We start from the raw sequence: 20665 nt of genomic DNA, 5'->3' as shown, positions 1-20665 counted from the left end.
CGAAGGCGCTGAGAGGTGTGGGGGTGGCGGGTGTGCCCACTGGACGTGTCCACCGGACATGGACCAGCTCTGCCTCTGTCACAGAGACGGGGGTGAGCAGAGCAGCTGCCCTCCCGCCGTGGGCACATTAACTGCCAACTTGTACTTGACCTCCTCTTCCAGGGTTTGAGAAATGTATAAACAGACCCCCCCACCCCCCACAAATGGATGTAAAATTAAACCCTATTTGGGACCCCCCCCCCCCCCCCCGTGTAGACGCAGGTGGGCAGGGCTCCGTCGCCTCTGGGAACAGTGCGCAGTGCTTTATTTACAGCCGCCCCGCCACCTGGCTGGTCCTCCGCCTTGCCAGGGAGGGCCATTTACAGGGAGCTCCAAGTTCAGGGCTCCTGCCTAACCAAGGTCAGCACAAAGCAGCGCTCTGGGATATGGATGGCGCTGAGTGACAGCCGACCTCATTCAGTGCTGACCTTCTGACTGTGTCCAGAGTCTTGGGAGCACGGCCCACCGACCTGTCCGCTCACTCAGCAAGGTGCAGGCCGGGAGGCGCCACGAAGAGAGCACTGTCCTGCCCGGGCCGGGCCTGGGGGCATCATTTCTTGCTCTTCTGCATCCGCTTCTTTTTTGTGCCTGGCTCCCGGCAGCCAGGCACCTTCGGGCCGGCCCCTGCCCGAGGCCGCCGCCTCCTCTCGCAAGCCCCTCTCCTGCCACGGCCCCCACGCTGCTGCCGGGGTGCAGTGGAGTCAGCCCCCGCACCCCGCCACTGCCTCGTCCCCTCTGGTCTGGAACTCGGGTCCGCAGTCGGGTCCTCCCGTTCACCTCTCCCTGGAAGAGCAAGGCCACGTGAACGGGGGCGCAAAGGCCTGGCTGGGCTGCTTCACATCGACACCGACTGAAGGCGCCCGCCCCGGGGCGGCACAGAGCACACGGCAGCACCGCCGGCCTCAGGGGCAGACACAACAGCCGTCCAGGGGCCTCGCCCCGGTGTGGACGTGCTGGCTCCCAACGCCGCAAAGGCGGCCTCGGAAAGAGCAGTGCGAGGCCAGATCAGGGCAAAGACGTGACAGAGGGGCGGGCCCAGGCTCAGAGCGCTGGGGGCTGGAGGTGGCGCTGGGCAGCAGGGACAGGCTCGGAAAGCAGGGCTAGGAGCTGTGACCCAACCGGGTGCGCAACAGAGCTATGAGACGGCGTCTGGGGGCTGCCCTGGAAAAGGTGCGCGACTGAGCCTGCGCCCGCCACAGGCCAAAGGGCAGAATAACTCGAAGGAGGGCGGCCTGGGTCAGGGCAGGGTGAGTCGAGCGCCCCTCCAAGGGCACAGCCCATCGCCACCGCAGCAGGCAGCCGGTGCCCCGGTGGTCTGCAGCGGGCACTGGGCCTGCGGCGACCGGAGCACAGAGCAGCCCTGGGTGAGGGCTGCCACACTCTCGCCACACTTGTGCGGACGAGCTGAGGAGGCAGGGAGGGGCGGCAGGGGCAGAGGAAAGCCTCTGAAACCGGGGAGAGCGCAGCGAGGTGGACCACGTCGGGAGGACGCCGAGGACGCCGAGCGGAAGGGCCAAAACCCGGAGGGCACGCACAGACCAGAAGGGGAAAGGTTCCGAAGCAGCCGCCCACACTGAAGCTGCAGACGGCAGTGGAAGGTGGCAAGCGGCCCCGGGCGGTCGGACAAGCCCGAGGCCAGCACGCAGGCCGGCAGGTGGGACCACAGGTGGGAGAGCCCCCACACTGCCCTCGGGCACGCGTCCTACCTGTCTTGCTCTGCCGCCGGGATTTGGACGAACGCCTCTTCGCCTTCCTCTCCCGCCTCCCTTCCAGCAGTTTCCTGTAGGCCTTTTCTGGAACGTCGTCCTCAGGGAAGACGCCTAAGCACCAGGGCAGACAGACCATCAGGGGCCGCGAGCAGGCTGGGTCAGTTCTGCGCTCGCTGCTCCACTGGACACCGTAAGCGGCCCCTCCCTCCCCAAGCTCCAGGCAGGCACTGTTCCACCGCCCACCACAACTCAGTCAGCTCAAAGCCAAGGCCAGCACAACGCAGAAGAGCCTACTATTGAAGCATTCAGGACACGCCATGGCCCACTTCTTAGAAATGCTTATGCTAGGAAGGGGTTCGAGAGCTTTCTAGGGCAGTGGGCGCGGTCTGAGTCACAGAGGCTGACGCGGCGGCCAGAACCCTCAGGTGCTCAGCCCCCACACAGCCTGCCGTCTGCGGGTTTCATCCCAAAAGCACTGGGCCTCAGTTCACGACGAGCACGAAGTACCTAGGGGCCTGGCCTCACGGAGGGAGGGGAGGCTCAATGGGCAGATTTGCAGTAAAACAAGACTCTGAAATGTCGATGGCGGAGTTGAGGGGGTGGCTGTGCAGGCCGCCACAGTCGAGTCCCTTCAACTCTGTTACACGTGTGAAAACGCTGGTAACAAAATGCCAGGGAAGGAATGCTGCGTCTCCAATCAAAAACCTCCCAGAAAACTGTCCTCGGGATAAACCGTGCCAGTTCCGCCGGCCACGCACTGACACGTGGCTGCGGCAGACCAGCGGCCCCCGCGTGCCCGGGAGCTCCCTAGAAGTGCGGACTCTCGCGCCCCAGCCTGCCCTGGACCCAGCACCAAGCATCCTCACGCTCAGGCCTGAGGACCACGGCACCGACCCCAGACGAGCTGCAGGAGCCCCGGCCTGCCTGTCCCCCCAAGAAGCAGAGGGCTCTCTGCGGACTATTCACGCCGCGTGCGTGGGTGAACACGCGGTCGAGCGCCCTCCTGAGGGAAGGGGAGAAAGGTCTCCTCCTCGGGCCGGCCCAGGGCTCACCTTCAGCGAGGTCCTGCAACCTGCAAGGAGGAGAGACAGTGAGAGACAGTGAGTGGCCACGGCTCCCAGGGAAGGGGCGAGGGCACACTGGAGCAGGCTTCCCCGCAGCCCCCCGCCACCTCCTGGCCGGCAGCACGGCGGTCCCCTGGGGGCCCCTCCCTGCCTGAGCTCCGCAGCTGAGGACTGTCCCCTCCCCCCAGCCGAAGCCACCTGAGAGGGAAGGGGCAACCCCAGGGCAGCGGGAAGGACAGGCCACCCCCTCAGAGAACCACTTACTTCCTGATCACCTTGTAGAGGCGCTTCCTGTTCAGAGAAGGGGTGCTCTGCTGGCTGGCCGCCTCGAACAGTCTGTTGGCGACAGCCTCGTAGTCAAACTGTTTCCGAGAGACACCACGGAGGCACAGAGTCAGCCAATGCCCAGGGCTGCCAGAACGTGAACCCAGCAGGGAAGAGCCCCCAGACCACAAGGACACTCCCCGATGTCCTCATGCTGTCCCCTCAGTGGCAAAGGAGACTGTCTGCAGTTCACCCCAGGGCGGTGCCACCCCACGGGAACGTGACGGGGAGCGCGCCTCTCTGCAAACTTAAGCCCTCTGGTAGCCCCATGGAAACAAGTAAAATGACTTCTGAAAACTTTTATTTAACCCAAGATATCTAAAACCTGTCTAACCCACAAGCAATGAATGTGTTAAAGCTGTAGGTATTCCACACTCCTTGCTCGCCTGAAGTCAGAGGTCCTGTTCGATGACCTGGCTGCCGGCGGGGAGCCGGCCCCTAGGCCGCCGACCAGAGGCAAAGTCTCTGACCCCCAACTCCCGGCCCCGTGCTCAAGGATTGTGCTCCTGCAGACAGAGGGACCCCGAGTCCCAGCCAACGGCTGCCATCCCCACTCACAGCACCTCTTCCCTTCCAGCTCCGCCAGCTCCCGAGTCAGCAGCGCGGCGGAGGGAGAGGCCGAGAGCCCAGCCCACGAGCCCCGGCCGCCCACCTGAAGGACCGTGCCGGCGCCATCCTCATCGTCTTCGGGCTGCTCCTCACCCTCGCCTGGGTCCGTCCCACGGAAGGCGCCTGGAACCAAAGGGCTCCGTGAACCCAAAGACACACCCCAGTGTCGTAGGCCCCAACGCACACCCCTGGGACCCAGCCCCACCTGCCAGGGCCCACTACCTGGGCAGAGCGTGCCGGTGCAGTCTGGGGAGCCCGCGGCACGAGACACTGGGCACCCCGTGGGGGACCCCGAGGGCCTCGTGCTGAGGGAAGCAGGACCGCCACAGGCCTGGAAACCAGGGAGACCCTCCAGGCGGTGCAAGGCCTGACCAGTCCTCACGGACTGGAGTGAAGAGGAAACTACGAGGGGCCCCTTAGGCGAATGCGGGGTCAGAAGTTCCCCAAGCGAGGAGCAAGGGCAGCCTGTCAGGGCCCGTGGGAGGAGACAATGTTCCGGATGGCTTGGGGCTTTGATGTCACTGCCTACAGAAGAGACTCCCACGCCACAGGTGGCCACAAGGGTCAGGCGTGTGGCAGAGAATGAGGCCAGTGGCGCCTGTGCCGGAGTGACTCAGGTGCAGAGAGCGAGAGAGGGGCAGGTGGCACACAGGACAGCCAGAGGACATGCCGGGTGGGGGCGGGGGCCGATGGACCAGAAAGCCAGGAAGCATCTGGCGAGGGCATTCAGAGTCGGAGAGGGGGGGACTGCGCGGCTCCGGCTGAGTCGGGACCACGCGACCTCGGGGTGCTCCCTTTCGCCACCTGGCTTAGGAAGCAGGGGAGACTCTGCCTGGGAGAAGAGGGGAGAAAGGACTCTTGCCGGTGGCCATGAGAAGGTGCCACAGGGTTTTGGATTAACGGGAAATTGTGGTGGTGACACAGCTGGTGGTGCCGGGAGCCTGAATCACGGACTTCTGCTTCTCTTCCTGAGACATGGTACCCTGGACTGGGCAGAGGGAGAAGGAAGGGCTGTGGGTGTCCTAAAGGACTTTAGTATTTTAATGAAAACATGAAGTCACTAAGTCTGTATAGCTTTTAAATAAGTAAATAATTACTTTCCTTTTCACACACAAAAAAAGAATTGGAGGAGAGCTCTGACTGGTGTGGCTCAGTGGTTGGGTGTCATTCTGCAAAGTGTAAGGTCACTGGTTTGATTCCCGGTCAGGGCACATGCCTGGGTTCTGGGTTCAGTTCCCTGTGGGGTGTGTATGAGAGGTAAAAGAGCGAAGTCGGATCCTTCCCTGACACCACATATAGAAACTAACTCCAAACAGATCAACGAGCCCTGGCCGGGTGGCTCAGCTGTTTGGAGCGTCACCCTGTACACCACAAGGTCACAGGTTTGACTCCCGGTCAGGGCACGTACCCAGGTTGCAGGTTCAACCCCCTATGCAGTCAGAGCGCATACGGGGTTCAACCAATCGATGCTCCTCTCTCCCTTCCTCTCTCTCTAAAATCAACGCATGTATCGTTGGGTGGGATTTAAAAAAAAAACTGGATCAACAACCTAAATATAAACCTAAGCCAACCAAACTCTTAGGAGAAAACAAGATAAAAGCTTCATGCCACTGGATGTGACAATGGTTTCTTAGATGTGACACACAAAAGGCAAGGTAATAAGAGAACAAAACAGACAAAACAGACTTAATGGAAATTGTGAAATGCTGTGCACTGAGAGTGACTATGGACAGTGACAACACAACTCAGAACCCCCGTAAATCCAACACCTGGCAAGGGGCCGGCATCCGGAATACAGAGAGGACCCCTGATTCTACAGGACGGACCAGCTGAGAAACAGACAGAGGGCGTGAATACACGCTTTCCCCCAGAGGACACGCGAATGCCGGTAAGCACATACAAAGACGCTCCGCGTCAATAACCGTCAGGGAGGTGCTGCTCAGAAGCGCACCAGCCGCCCCCTCACCCCACAGGGCGGCTGCCGTGGGGGACACGGACCCTCCCACACTGCTGGTGGGAACGTCAAGCAGGGTAGGGCTGTGGGGGAAGCAGAGTGGTTCCTCAGAAAATGACAGAATAATCACCGAACTCCGTGGTCCCACTCCTGGGGACACGCCCAAAGTGACTCAAGGCAGGCTCTGGAAGAAGAACTCTGCACACCCCGCCCCAACCCGACCTCAGGGCGTAAACGCAGAGAAAGTAGTGGGCGACGGCAGGGAGCGGAGCCGGAACAGTGCCCACCGGGGACTCCGCACAGGGACAGGGACGGGGGGAGATGTTTGCCTCCTCCTGCCCGAGGCTGGGACGCCGCCCAACACACCAGGGCAGTCTGGTGCCCCGGGAAGCGTGAAAGCTGCGGGGAGCCCCGCTCTGCCCTATCAGGAGGAGCGACTGTAACTAATGGAGCTCGTGCAGAAAGCCCAAGACTGGTCGGCAAGTGTCGCTGTGAGGACGGCTGGCTGGTCCAGATGCCCCCGAGTAACCCCGCAGAACCAGAGCGCTTCCAAGGGAAGAAGCGCGTGGGAACGGCACACACTCCCCCGAGGAGTGAGAGCGGAGCCCCCTGTGAAAGCGGAGCCCCCCACATAGAGAAGTAGGGGGCACAGTCCAGCATAGTTGTTTTAAGTCAATGGTGGACAGAAGGTTTAAAAACTAGCAACTTTTAGTAACGTTAGCAAAAAAAAGAAACAATTTACACTACTAGAAGGAAACACCCTTTAACTTTCAGTAACTGCAGATTAACTTGCTAAGACACCATGCTTTTTTTTCCCACAGCACCCTGTAATTTTTAGGCTTGGCTACCATTAGAATATTCAGAATTCCTAAAATTCTCTGTGGTAAAATCTGGTCATAAAAATGTGATGCAGCCCTGGCTGGTGTAGCTCAGTGGATTGAGCACCAGCCTGCAAGCCAAAAGGTCGCAGGTTTGATTCCCAGTCAGGGCACATGCCTGGGTTACAGGCCAGGTCCCCACTTGGGGACTTACATACAAGAAGCAATTGATTGATGTATCTTTCACACATTGATGTTTATCTCCCTCCTTTGCCCTCTCCCTAAAAATAAATAAATAAAATCTTTAAAAATATAATTTTAAAAAAGTGATTCAGAAGCAGACTCATAGATGGAGAAGAGCAGGTGACAGCTGGTGGTGGGGAGGGCCTGAGCAAAAAGGAAAAAGGACTCATGGGCATGGACAACAGTGTGGGGGTTGCTGGGGGGAGGGGGTCTAAGGGGACTAAATGGTAATGGGAAAACACATAATAAAGATTAAATAGGAAAAAATGAATTAACCTAGAAAACTTATGTGAGTCAAGGCGAACACAGCTACCGCAAGCCTTCCACAACACTGGAACTTGCTTACGTGTGCCTCCGTGGGTGGGTCAAAACACGCAACGACCTTTCCCCCGGAAAGTTCTGGCACTGAAGAAAGCTGCTATTAGTCGTCACTGTGTCAGATGATGAACGACGCTATCTCAATTTTGCAACATACTGAGTCTGGCTGCGCTATCTTCATACAGTGAGGCCATGATCTTGCAGCAAAAATGTTTCATAAAACATTCCACTGTTCACCGAAGAGGAGCTGGGCTGTCTACCCACGTCCACAGCATCATCACTCACACGGGGGAAATGTGGAAAGAACCCAAGTGTCCATCGACAGATGAATGGGCAAACAACGCGCACACGACGGACACCTCTGAGCCTTAAAAGGGACGGAACCCCGCCACCGGGGTTTCCGCGTGGGTGAGCCTTGAGGACTCGAGGCCAAGCGGGACAGGGCACAGGAGACAAGTACCGTATGACCCACGAACATGAGGCCCGTAAAGCAGTAAAATTCACGAAGGTGGGGGGTGGGGGGGGTTGCCGGGGGCTGGGGAGCGGCACGGGCAGTTTAACGGGGACAGTCTGTTCGGGAAGGTGGAAACGTTCTGAGACGGACGGTGGTGACGGCCACACAACAGTGGGAACCTGCTTGACACCACCGAACTGTGCGGTTAAACTCGGGAACTCTGTTATGTGTATTCACTGCCCAAGAGGCGAGGTGGGTGGGGGTCCTGAAACTGGTGAACAGGGACACCCCTGTCACAGCCACAGGACACAACATATGGTACACACAAGGCGCAGGCACCTGAAGAGCAGCTGAGGACCCGCAAGGACCCACATCAGCGTCCAGACCGGCCAGACCGCCGCGGCCACGGCCGAGCACAGCAGGCCCTGCCCCCCAGCCCTGCAGTGGGCCACCCACTCCAGGTACGCGCCCTTTGTTCATCCGGTCCGTCATCCACTCTGTGCAGACCCCTGGGCTCTGTGCCCGCTGATGCTCTCGGCCTGCGGGTGCAGCTGTGATCGACAGGGCTCCCCATCCCAGGGAAGCCGACGTGCAGAGGGGAAGATGGGCCCGGGCCAACGAGCAAGAGGCTTACGTAACTGTAAGTGACCTACGCCAGGAAGTGCGACGGCGAGTGAGTGAGGCAGGGTGGGGGATGGGAGGCTGCCCGTTAAACAGGGTGGTCAGGGCAGAAGGACCCCCAGAGTCACAGAGAGCAGAGACCAGCAAGACTAGAGGGGCCAGGGCAGTCAGGACGGTGGCCACAAAGGGAGGACTGGGAGAGCGAGAGATGCACGTGCTTGTTTTTAAAGGGCGCCCTGCCTACCGGGCCAAGCACAGGCTCTGAGGGCAAGGGCAGAGATGAGACCAGACAGGAGGTGAGTGCAGGGGTCCTGGAGATGCACGGCTGGCTGGAGCCAGGGCAGGCTGGCGCAGAGGTGGCGGGCACGTCCTATCGAGTGCACTATCATCCTCACCTTTAGGTGGCTCCCTGAACAGCTTCTTGGACGACACATCCTCTTCCTCCTCATCACCTTCCTCTTCCTCCTCCTCCTCCTCCTCCATTTCGCCCATTAGGTCTTCAATGGCAAACGGGGCCTGTTCCACAATCGTTTCAAAGATGCCTCGAGTGATGTTATGCAAAACCAGGGAGCTGGAGGGCAGGCAGGCACGAGGGCAGGCAGTGAGGCAGGACTCGCACGGGGAAGAAACGCCACCTCCTGTGACCCTCTCTCCCCACCTGCCGCAGCACAGCCCTCCTGGCAATGCTGTCACGGGGCCCAACCCATCCCTCTCCGCAGGAGAGGCCAGCCACGCCCCAAAAGCAGTCCCCTGACGAGCTCAGTGAAAAAGGAAAGGCCAGCCAGGAGGAGCCCCTGCCACTTACTCCTTAGTCTGGGCAGCAATTCTGCAGAAGGGATCGATGAACTTGAGGTTCTGGTCTGCTGTCAGCTACAGGGGAAGTTAGACAGGGGCTGCCTCAGACCCTCATTCACAAACACCCAGGGAGGGGCTCTGCCGCCAACCCCACCCAGCCTGCCGCCCATGCCCACGCTGGCCCCTCACCTCGGCGGCGCCCACTTTGGCCAGCTCCTCCAGGAAGATCTCGATGAAGTGGCTCTTCACCCCATTGGGGGCCTGGCTGTCAGGGTGCAGGATCTCAGTGGTCAGCAGCTCCAACAGCTGCTCCATCTGTCTGAAGAAGGAAACGGGCCAGTACAGCAGCAGCCACGACAGGCACCAGGGCACGGGTTTGCTCCACCTGCCAGGCCAGCTTTCGACCGCACACGGGTCCATCCAGCACGAAGGACCCTTGCAATTACCGATTTACGTGGCCTTGACTCTGGCGCTGACCAGAGCGTGCGGCACGGCTGAAGCTCAACGAGAAGCACGAGAGGTGCAAGCACTCACAGGCCTTCCGCCTGGCCTCCCAATGAGTGCAGGGAGAGGCCTGGTGCAGCAGGAGGGTCGGGGGGCTACCACCACGTGTCATGCCCCTCCCTGCCGTCCTCGCTGGGGACTGCCAGGGAAGGCAGCTGGACACAGCGAGCACCAAGAAAGGAGGTGGCAGCCACAAAAGGCGGGTGACCTTGCCCCCGGGGTCCTGATGCACTGAGTGAGTGGCCCCTGGAGGTCTCGACAGACCTCTCTCTGGCGTGTGGGTTTCCGCGGTTTCGGAGGCCTGGGCCCCCAGGTCAGAGAGCTCCGAGACCAGCGGTCCAGGTGCATCTGAGCTTCTGGGCTCCTGATGACACACAGGTCCCTGCACCTGGGCCGGAAAGCAGGTGTTCTTTAAGATGCTGCCTAGATGACGTGGGTGCAGCAACGGTGGGGATGCACCGGCTAGGGAAGGGAGAGTGATGCTCGGGAGAAATGAGCCGAGGCCGGAGCAGGTGCAAGAGCCCTCCTCCGGGGCTGCTGCTGACGCTAACGAACGCTTACCAAAACACAGCCTGGTCCCAGACCTGGTCCCAGACGCTACATCGGGACGGAGGAAGGGGGAAGCATCGCACTGCAGCACTGGCCACCCCACGGCAACTGAAGGGGCCAAGTGCTTCAAAATGAACTCTGCGCTGAACTGCTAGTTACAGTGAGCGTGAAACTACCTCCATAATAAATAATAAGCCAATAAAATGTTAGCTAAAATACAGTCGTCCCTTTAACATTTTATTCCACTTCAGTAACACAGCCCAAGGTCCTAAAAATGAGTGAGCCCCCTGACCTCAAGGTCTTCACGGGGACTTGAGGATGAAAACCACTTGAAACCAGCCCCAGCTGGTGTGGCTCAGTGGATTGAGTGCCAGTCTGAGAAGCAAAGGGTCGCTGGCTCAATTCCCAATCTAAGGCACACATCTGGGTTGTGGCGGGGTCCCCAGTGGGGGCCATGGGAGAGGCAACCACACACCGATGTTTCTCTCCCTCTCTAAAAATAAATAAAATCTTTAAAACAGAAAAAAAAAAAACCCTCAAAACCAGAGGCACTTCTGCCCCAACAAAAAGTCACCCACGAAGATTCTAAACTGAGAAAAATCCAGGTAACTACAGTTCTTACCTGGAGGAAAAAGGGGGCCAGGCCCTGACCAGTGAGGCTCCGATGGCCGGGACACCGCCCCGCAGAGCGAGGTGCACACGTCTGGGCTGCAGGCCCCGGCCCTGGCCCCAGTCACAGCACGTGCAGGGGTCCATGTTTCTCTCCCTCCCTGTCTCCCTCCCTCACCCTCTCTAAAAGTAAATACATAAAACCTTAAAAAAAAAAAAAGTGGGCCAGGGCCAACACCTTGCTCCCTCTGCTCCCTGGGGATAGGAAGCCCCGCCACACAGGTACACCAGACTGCATGGTCTGGTGCGGCAGCCACCCCAACACACGGGGGGCCGGGTTTGGTGTCCACGCGCTTGGAACAAACTCCTCTTATGTCCGCTCTGAAACTTTAAGTCAATTCAGAGTGCATGGCTTTTAGGTCCCTGTCCTCCTGCTCCCCCCCAAACCACGCAGAACCCCGTCTGACACAGGACGTTGCCGACCTGTCACCAGCACAACGGGGAGCGGCCTCGCCCATGCCACGTCTGGGGCGGCACTGCTGTGCGCACAGAGCAGGGCGCCGTCTTAAAGACTACCTGTTGGGCTGGAGCTGCTTGTTAACGTCTTACATCACTCTCAAAATTAGAAAAAATTAAAAAAAAATTTTTTTAATGAATTTAAAAAATTTCAGTGCAAACATTCAGAAATCCATTTAGTGTTGTGGATCTCAGATACCCCATCCCTGGGAGGCTTGGGAAGCTGTTCCCCACAACCTGGACGCAGAGCTTCCGGCCAGGCAGGGAGCCCCTCCCCCTCCCCTCCCCAACCCCTGCTCAGTCCTGGGGCCTCCGGGAGGGGCTGGGGGAGGAGTGAGACTCAGCAGAGCCCCGCCCCTACCCCTCCGCAACAGAGCTGCATGGCGGCAGGAACGCAGGCCCCTTGCAGTTTGGGGGACACAGGTCACTCCACCAGAAGCACCACTGTCGAAAGAAGCCTGGACGAATTAAGTACTTCTAGAACTTTGAACGATGACCAGTGATAAGAGAGCTAAACACTAATATAGCATATGTTATAATGAGAGGACTCAACTCTAATTCACAGAACTTACCATCCAGGTTGAAAACAAACATTTCCATGAAAACACGTGGACTACAATTTTTAAAACACCTTCATTTTAAGCACCACTGGGCTACCCTTTAACATAAAGACTGACATCCCTCTACAACAAATAATTCAAGGACACCGCTGAGCAGCAGCCTCAGGACGTGCTTGAGTACTGACCTTTCTTCCCATCCCCGCATCCTCAGGGCTGTCAAGGACTCCTTCAGGACCAGCCGCATGAGCTGTGGCACAGAGGGAGACCTGTTAGGGGGAGCACGACCTCGCACGACCCCGCCTCCCCCAGACAGCCCCTCTGCCCATGGCCATCTGGGTGCCCCAAGCACACAGCAGGCCCCCCGGAGCAGGTGGTAGGCAGGACACCAAACCCTCAGGACCCTGGGCCCGGACAAGGCGCTTGCCCAGGGCCGAGCTGCCCCAAATTCCCAAGCGCACTGGAAGTCAGGCTTACAGAGGACACGCAGGCAGCGACGGCAGTACCTTGAACAAGGACTAACATGGACCGGTCTGAGTTTCGGCAGTGAGGACAGGGAGTGAGGCACAGGTTCCCCACCAGAGGCGCATATCCCAGAAAAATAACATCTGACAACTGGGAACATCTTCTCCCCACAACGGAGAGAAAAGGATTCCTCTCTCTCTGACCTCTGTGCGGTAAACCCTCCCCGAGCCTCCTCATGTAAACCTTGCCCCAACGCCCGCCCTACAACCCCCAGTACAGCGGTTCACAGTGTTCCTGGTCCGGCTTCCCTACCTTCTGCATATTAACCTGGCATGCCTGCAGAGGGTCCAGCGACAGTGAAAGGCAAAGGAAGACAGGACAGGGCACACCCGGCAGCCAGGACAGTGGAGGCCTGTCCTACCCGGGGGCACCCAGGAAATGGGCCTCAAGAAGCCACGGAATCCATCCCACCTAAGGCTTTCGCCCAGTGCACACACCTAACGGCAACAGCGTGCCACCTCCTCCCAACTCCGGTCAGAGCTCCTTCGTCTTGCAAACCTGAGGTCTGTGGAAGCGTGGAGCCCGGCCCTGCGCCCCGCGCCTCGGCTCACAGCCTTGGCGTCCACCTCCCTCCCTCCTCTGCGCCCTGCCTGGTCCACCAGCTGGCCCACACTTTAAACGGTATGACCTTACAGTATAACCCTAACCTTGGCTCAAGCCTGAGCAGGTGGCTGATCTATCTGACAACCACAAGTCACTGCAGCCCCAGGGGACCGGCTGCCTTGTTCGGTGTGCCCAATGGGTCACCTGCTCCCACAGGGCAATGCTGTCCCTTCACCTGGAGATGGTCCCCAGTCCCAGTGAACACACTATGGAACAGGACTGCAGTTTAACCGGGCGGATGAGGACAGGTATTTCCCAGGAAAATCAGTAAATGAAATCCACAGGAATGCAGCACCGGAAGGAGGAAGAAAAGGGGGTTCTGCATATGACAAGTACGTTACTGTCCTCGCCCAGAAGGGGCCGTCCTCAGAGGCGGGCCACCCAAGCTGCACGAGGGCCTCCAGCGGGGGCACGAGCTGCGCACAGCTCCGCTGCCATGCACCAGCTTCCCCCAGTTCCCCAGGCGGGCAGCTTAACCCTCCCCTGCGGAGCTGGAAGTCTGCATGGTGTCTCAGGGACGGAAGTCCTTGCCCATTTGCCAGCGCTCGGGAACGGGACAAACGCTGAACAGCCCTGGGCACGCGCACCCTGACCAAGACCTGGGCTCCCTGAACGAGCCGCCAGGCTTGTGGCTCCCAGCGGCCACACTGCCCAGGAGCCTCCCCCTCTGCCCTGTTGGGGCGGGAGGCTCAGAGACCAGGCCCCTCTACACCGCACCCCGGCCCCACCCACTCCGCAGGACAGCATGATGGGGTGCTGGGCACTCAGACCTGCCCCCCAGGCCCACCACTGCCGGCATTGTAGGGACCTCGGCAGAGGGGCGGCGGCTCCTCACCGTGTAGAACTTGTCCAGGCGCAGCCTGTCGATGCCCATCCACTCGCGATTCATGGTCTGCCAGAAGGTCTGGACGAACAGGTGCTCTGGAAGGGAAAACGGCCAGGAGAGAATCGCAGAGGAACACAGAAGCCTCTTTGGGCAGTGAGGCGAGAGAGTATGAAGAAACGGGGTCAGGATGTCACATGCCACCAAACCCTGGGGTCTTCAGTCCGAGTTCGCGAGGCTGTGAGGCAATGCCACCAAGCTGCCTTCATGACGGGCTATGAGGGACCTCAGAGAGACAAGCAGAGCTCACTGGGACCCTGACCAGCAGCCACGTTCTCTGAAGAACAAGGTGCCAAGAGCAGGCAAAGCCATGGGCAAGAGAGGAGGCTGTCAGGACCCTTCCTCCCTGGGCCCTTGGCTCCCCCAGGGCTGGGGCTGGGGCTGGGGCCGAGGCCCTGCCCGACACCACGCCTGACCTCGCTGCTTGCCCCACTGGCTGCACTGATCAGTCAAGCACAAACCCCACTGACAACAGCCGTGCCCGAGTGCCAGGGGCTGAGCTGTGCTCCCCAGACTCCTGTGCTGAAGCCCCAACTCCCAGACCTTGGAATGACTTTATATGAACGTAGTCTTTAAAGAGATGATTAAGAAAAGGGCAGCCCTGGCTGGTGTGGCTCAGTGGACTGAGCTCTGGCCTGTGAACCAAAGGGTCACCAGTTCAATTCCCAGTCAGAGCGCATGCCTGCGTTGTGGGCTGGGACCCCAGGTGGGGGTGTATAAGATGTATCCTCCTATGGAGGATAGGCAGGGTGAGGATTTAAAAAAAAAAAAAAAAAAGTACGGAACAGAGCTACCCACCCCCATGATCACTCCAGTGCAGCCAGAGACGCCACAAGTTCGGAAAGCAGCTGCTGTGTGGCTACCTGCGCAGCCCCCCAACTTCAGTCCCCTGCCTGTTTAAGCCCCACTGAAGGAGACCCGCCCACGCAGGTTAAGCCTCACCAGTGCTGGAGCTAAAACCCACATCAATGACACTGCCCGGCCCTGGATACCCTCAGGCAGCGTGGGAGGGCCGGAAACGCTGTCACCCAGGCCCCACTCTCAGTGCTGGACTTAAGGAGACCAGAGTCTGGACACCAAGATTTGTAAAGACTAGCAAGTGACCCCAACGGGCAGGGTGCAGGGTTGCGAACTACTGACCTTGGTCAGAACGGAAACGAGTTAGGAGAGCACACTGAGGAACTGCACAACTACCAGGAGAGACTCAATCAAGCAGCTTGGCAGCACTGAGTTAGCTTGCTGTTTGACTTGTAAAGTGTCTGGTACCAGCCCTCCAGACTTCTGAGCTGGTGTATTTTAGGTAAACGAGTTAACCCGAGTTGAAGCGTTTCCCACAGAAGCCCCAGCAGACACCAGCTACAGGGGGGCCTCTCTCTTGCACTAGACCCTGGGACAGCCTCCCGAGTATGCGAGCTGCCTGACTCCCAGCAAGTCCAGCCTCACCGAGGAGCACGGATACTCACGTGCCTCTGTGGTCTGAAAAGCGTGGATGAGCTGCGAAATGGTTCTTCCTAGTTCCTCCTGCGTAGGAAACGGCAAAAAACTCCCTCAGCCCCTGAAGAAATGTGGTTTTACAGCAACGTGCAACAACGAAAAGACAAACACACTCAACTGTCCACTCATCACAAGAGCAGGCCCCACTGGTTTCTTCAGTCCAGTGTGCGTGAGGTTTGCAAGCTACACCCCTGCTGGGAAAGACTTTTCCCCTGCCGCCGGGCCAGCAGAGCCTTACAACAGGCGGTAACTGTCCTCATGATCAAGGCTGAGCCCTGAGCAACAGCCTGGTCATCAAAGGAGGGGACAGGGGAGGACAGGCCAAAGCAGGGAGCTCAGGATGTCAGCCACCTGACCAGCAGAAAGAGAGGGCCAACCAGACCCCTGTTAAGTGACTCACTGCCCTCACACCACCTACTGCACTTGCTGAACGGGCAATGCCAGAGCCTCCCCCGAGGCTCCAGTCTAGGAGGCTCGGACCACAGGACAGGAGTCTGCATTTTCTTAAAGATTTTATTTATTACTTTTATTTATTTATTTTTTTAGAGAGGGAAGGAAGGGAGAAAGAGAGAGAGAGAGAGAGAGAGAGAGAGAGACATCAATGTGCGGTTGCTGGGGGTCATGGCCTGCAACCCAGACATGTACCCTGACTGGGAATCGAACCTGCAACACTTTGGTTCGCAGCCCGCGCTCAATCCAATGAACTACGCCAGCCAGGGCAGGAGTCTGCATTTTAAATCCCCCCCACCCCTGCCCAGGGAATCTTGAAGAAGAGTAAACAGGTCACACTCTGCGAAAGACTGCTCTAAAAAGGCTGGCATTTCAGGGCAGTAGAGCTACTCTGTAAGATACCCTAGTGACAGACATAAATCATCACGTATTTGTCCAAACCCACAGAACGCACACCACCAGGGGTGATCCCAGGTAAACTGTGGACTCTGGGAGACAATGATGTGTCCACGTCAGTTCATCGACTGTAACAAACGTGCCATCTGGTGGGGGGTGTTAACACCGGAGGCAGCTGTGCATGCGTGTGAGTGAGGAGGTGGGGGGAGGAGAGCAGCAGAAGGTGATGGCAAACATCTGTACCTTCCTCTCAATTTTGGCGTGAATTAAAACTGCTCTAAAAAATAAAGTCTGTTTCTTAAAGAGAATTTAAAAAAAGCTACAAAGAAACCTGTGTCTCAGAAGACTTGGACCCCCTCCTTTGGTTTCCATCATTTTGGGGCTCAGTCTGTGGCGTTTCCCAAATGAAAGACCTAACCCAGGCTTCACCCACTGGAGGACCTGCCCTGATGATCACCCGTGTGGCTGTGGCGCTCACTGCACATGCAGGACTCACTCTAACCAAAGGCTTTGGCCCTCCACCCAATTACAAGAACAAAGAGCATCAAAGCTCTAAAGCTTTGCCCAAGGTCAACCGCATGCCCGTCTGTCCTCCTACCGACGCTGCTGCTCCGGCTTCTTCTGCTTTCCCACAGACTCACCTGGAGGAGCGGCTTGTCCTGCATCCACATGCAGTAAAACAGTCCCTTCCACACCTTCAGCAGCTCGTCATGAGTGAAACCACCTGCACCAGAAACAGCAACACTCAGACGAAGTGAGCCCAACCTTTCAGTGCCAGGAACGAAGCCAGAGAAATGTGACAGTCTGACGAGACCAAGTCCTGTTACTGCAGAGGCATCCCTCTCAACCATCCTCCTAACTCACTCCCCGACTCCTAACTCCTAACCCACTGGGCCCGTGGCTGTAGGGACACCCCCAGGTAACTGCCATTCCAGTCTTTCAATAAAAACTGAGAATCTACAAGCATCAGGCAGCGTACTCCACTTTGGGGGATTCAAAACTGAGAGTCACCATTTCCTGAGCTGGATGGTGGCTGGCCACACAGGTGAATTCGCCAGTGATAAATCGTCCGGCGTCACACGTGAGAGTCTGTGCACTTTACTGTGTTATCGTACTTTAAATTTCAAAACAAAATGTCGACTTGTAAGGCTAGTCAGGGAGGGAAAAATATAAAATAACTCAAAATATTTACTGAGTTCCTCACTGTGTCTGGCACCCTGTTGCGTGAGCAAGGGTTCTCAGACTTCAGCACTAGCACTGGAATCCCTGGGAGAACGTCTCAGCACAGACCGCTGAAGCCACCGCCAGTTTCTGATGGAGCAGGGCTGCGATGAGACCAGGACCCGGCATTCCTACCAAACGTCCAGGGGATGCTCAGGCTGCCCACGGCGCACCACACTCTGAGAACCATTCTTACAGAGACCAGGTAACAACCATGTTCCTGACCTCGCGGAGAGTATACTACAGTGAAACTCACACGACAATCCAATAACTACACAAGGAGGCCCACAGCGACAAAAGCACCGCCCGCAGGTCCGCCGGCCCACGTGGAAGATCCACGCTGTTGGGAGGCCACCCAGCCCAGAATGCCGCCGCCGCCCCCACCAGCCACGCGCCAACCTGCAGCACGCTGAGTCCGGGCAACGATGTATTTCCGGAGCTTCCTCACCGCCCGGTCCCGGGTCACCTGCTCGTTCCCTGCCAGACGCTGCGCCAGCTGGATCTCAGGGGGGAGCTGCACCCGCGGAACCATGGCGACCCTCCCCACAGACCCCGAGAATCGCGACCGCGCCGCTTCGCCTGGGCGCGCGGTGTGACGTCACCTCACCGCGCCGGCCTCTCCCCCGGGCGCGCTGCCTGACGTCATGCTCCCGCGCCGGCCTCGCCGAGACCGCACTCTGTCGCCTCACACTGGCCGGGCCGGCAATGACAGCGCTAGACCGTTGGCATTAAAGGGAGGTCACTAAGTGTGTGCCTACCTTCTAGGTGGGGCCGTGGTTTAACCTAATTGTTGACAGAGGCTCTTTTTTTTTTAGCAAAAACTACCAGCGAGCCCAGGCAGAGGAATGGTAGAATTGGACAAAACCCTGTGCAGCCCCAGTGAATCTTTGATTCAGACGAAAAAGGCAAAAGGGCTGAAAAGGCGGTCGGGGACAGGGTTTACCGGAATATCAGCCCCCCCTCTCGGTCCCTCCTCAAATGGCCTGCCACCTCTGGCACGGGCGCCCCCTCCCACGCAGCAGCGTCACTTGTGGGCAGTCTAGGGTGACCCTCATTCAGCTTTCCCGTCTGCACCCGGGCTTTCGGGACAGAGGAAGGCCGCAGAGGTGCACGAGAAGATAATCACTACCCCACTCGTTCTGGGGCAGGCCGCCGGACTACTGTCCTGATATCTTCAGAGAGTTAATGTCATAGACGAAAGAATGAATGGATGGGTATATAAAGAGAATATCCAAATGCATACATAAATCTTGATTAGATTCTGGTTCGAAGAAAAACTATAAACATCACCTTGGGGACAACTGGGAAAGCTTGCATATAGACTAGATGTCAGATTATGGTGCAGAATAATTGCTTATTTTCTTAGGTGTGTCTATGTAGTGTTTATGTTTATGCAGAATGGACTCAGCAGACTTTTTTTGTAAAGGACCACATGTCAGGGAACTCCAAGCCCAGGCTTGTTGACCTGCTAGGCTAGGAGGATGTTGGTCTATGATGTATTATGGCAAAAGGATGCAAAGCAAAATCAGCACAGGAAAAAGGCACAGGGAGAGAGAGAGTCCAGGTGACACCAGGAGGAAGCTTCCAGAATCCTCTCCAGGTGGAGTCACACAGGCCATGCTTAACTCCCCAGCAGGGACCTGTGGCAACACATGTGAGGGAGCAAAATGGAGAGACATACTTCTTTACCACCAGTGGGTACAGTGTAGTCAACACTGAATGTGTACAGTAAATAGAGACTGTGTGTGAGCAGCAAGGTGACAGGGCTTTCGGGTCATCCACCGGTGCCAGTGTGATTGTGCCTGCAAAGGGCCTGGAAAACAAAGCTATTCTGACTTTTCAAAGGTATGTTATCCTAGATGCATGAGAACAATGGGCAGGGCTTCCTGAGGGTAAAGACTGACCTTTGGCTAAGGAAGCTATATGCCTACGACGTGATTACTCACCACCGCCTGCCCAGCCAGGAATTTATGCCAGATCACCCTGTGTGGTTCCCCTTGGAAACTACACTTTCAGGCCCGCCATGTAGTCCCATGAGCTTGCCGGGTCTGCTTTGTAGTCCCTTTTCTGTTCACACATTCATTCACTTACTTATGAGTGAGCTGTGGGGGCCCTTTCTTCCCCTCTCCCCAGGGTTCAACCACATCTGGCCTCCCATCCTTCCCTAAAGGTACAGACCAGGCTCTTCCGTGGCAGGTACCTGAAAGGCTTGCCTCCCCCACACACCTGCTCATGGGCCACTCCCACTGGGGCTCTGCACTGGAGCCTCCAGGAGGCAAGACTGGGCCTGTCCGGCAGCCAGCACCCAGAGGGGGGAGATACCCAGCATCCCCTGGCGTGCAGCCCAGCCGGGAGTAGGGGAAGAGGGTGCAGCTGGAGTGCCACCCCCGCCCCAGCCTGAGGCACTCAGAGCCATCTCATCACTGGACCCCTTTGTGCCTCCTCTGTTTACCCATGTCAGCCCTTTGCTATGTCCCTGGGTCACTTACTGGTGACATCCAGAGTGGCTGGCACAAGGGGGGTTGCTGGGCTGGGCCTTGCAGACAAGGGGTACAAGGCAGCCCAACGCACTTGGGAATAAGATCAGGCAGAGCCTGCTCCTAGACTCTAGGATGCCCTGGCAGCTCCTGCCCCCTTCCCACAGCTGCTCCTGGGCCCACGGGCACAGGCTCCTCTCCCTTTTGTCCTCTGCGGCTCTCAGGTTCAGCCCCCACTTGTCTCTGGGTCCCCCCACCACGGGGTAATCTGTCCCACTTGGGGCCAGGGCCACTCAAGGGCTTCTCCAGGGCCCATCCCTACCCACCCCACCTGTGGGGTGACCCCTGATCTCTTCTAAAAAGCCCACCCACCCCTGCTTAAAGCTATGCTCCCCAATTTACCCTGCAGGGCCATGCCCATCCCAGCATGAGAACAGACCCCCCTCTCCTCTGCAGAACCCACGCCCACCCCTCACGGGGCCTAGGGAGCAAAATGGAGAAACACACACTCCTTTTACATTGGTGGGAACAGGACAGTCAGCAGGTCCCCTGCAGGGCCACACCCACTCAAGCAGGACTCCCTCCCCTTCCCCCTGCAGGGCCTCTGGGGGAGGGAAAATTTCCCCTTCTTCCCCTCTAGGTTCTTTGGCGGGTCTAACAATTAACATGATGTGGGACAGAATAACAGGAGAAAAACAAATTTAATTTCATGCATACAGAGCCCCATACAGATGTGAGATCCAAAGGCTGCCTGGCAGCTCAGGTCTGGAACCTTCCGGAGCTGAGGGCCTGATTCAGGTCTGCGGAGAGGAAGGCCAATCAATGGAAGATGGGAGGAGCGGGTGTTTGATACTCAGATCTCTGCCGTGCGCTGCAGGTGAGTCTCAGGTTGAAAATATATATACACACATACATATACACATACCATATATA

General features: G+C 57.8%; 1 protein-coding gene across 1 annotated transcript; it reads right to left on the bottom strand.

Annotated features, from left to right (window-relative positions):
- Positions 1-277: 277 nt before the first annotated feature.
- Positions 278-17787, bottom strand: RRP1 (ribosomal RNA processing 1). The gene is made up of 13 exons (XM_028504790.2): positions 17655-17787; positions 16676-16758; positions 15158-15215; positions 13647-13732; positions 11872-11933; positions 9138-9267; positions 8959-9023; positions 8549-8724; positions 3789-3868; positions 3077-3174; positions 2801-2820; positions 1746-1859; positions 278-822 (listed from the first exon to the last, which is right to left on the bottom strand). The coding sequence occupies exons 1-13, from the start codon at positions 17785-17787 to the stop codon at positions 590-592; spliced, it is 1338 nt and encodes a 445-aa protein (XP_028360591.1). The 3' UTR covers positions 278-589.
- Between the last annotated feature and the right edge of the window lie 2878 nt (positions 17788-20665).

Source organism: Phyllostomus discolor, chromosome 2 (assembly GCF_004126475.2).
Source record: "Phyllostomus discolor isolate MPI-MPIP mPhyDis1 chromosome 2, mPhyDis1.pri.v3, whole genome shotgun sequence".
Taxonomy (NCBI): Eukaryota; Metazoa; Chordata; class Mammalia; order Chiroptera; family Phyllostomidae; genus Phyllostomus; species Phyllostomus discolor.
Note: the sequence above shows the minus strand (reverse complement) of the source record. Positions and strands in the feature narration are given on the sequence as shown.

Bases quoted from the DNA above. Each gene is read 5' to 3' on its own strand.
- RRP1 (XM_028504790.2), bottom strand. From the start codon at position 17,787: ATGGTTCCGCGGGTGCAGCTCCCCCCTGAGATCCAGCTGGCGCAGCGT. The intron at 15,216-16,675 runs GTGAGTCTGTGG...TTTCCTACGCAG, and splicing joins AGGACAAGCCGCTCCTCCAG to GAGGAACTAGGAAGAACCAT. The intron at 8,725-8,958 runs GTAAGTGGCAGG...CCTGCCCTCCAG, and splicing joins ATTGCTGCCCAGACTAAGGA to CTCCCTGGTTTTGCATAACA.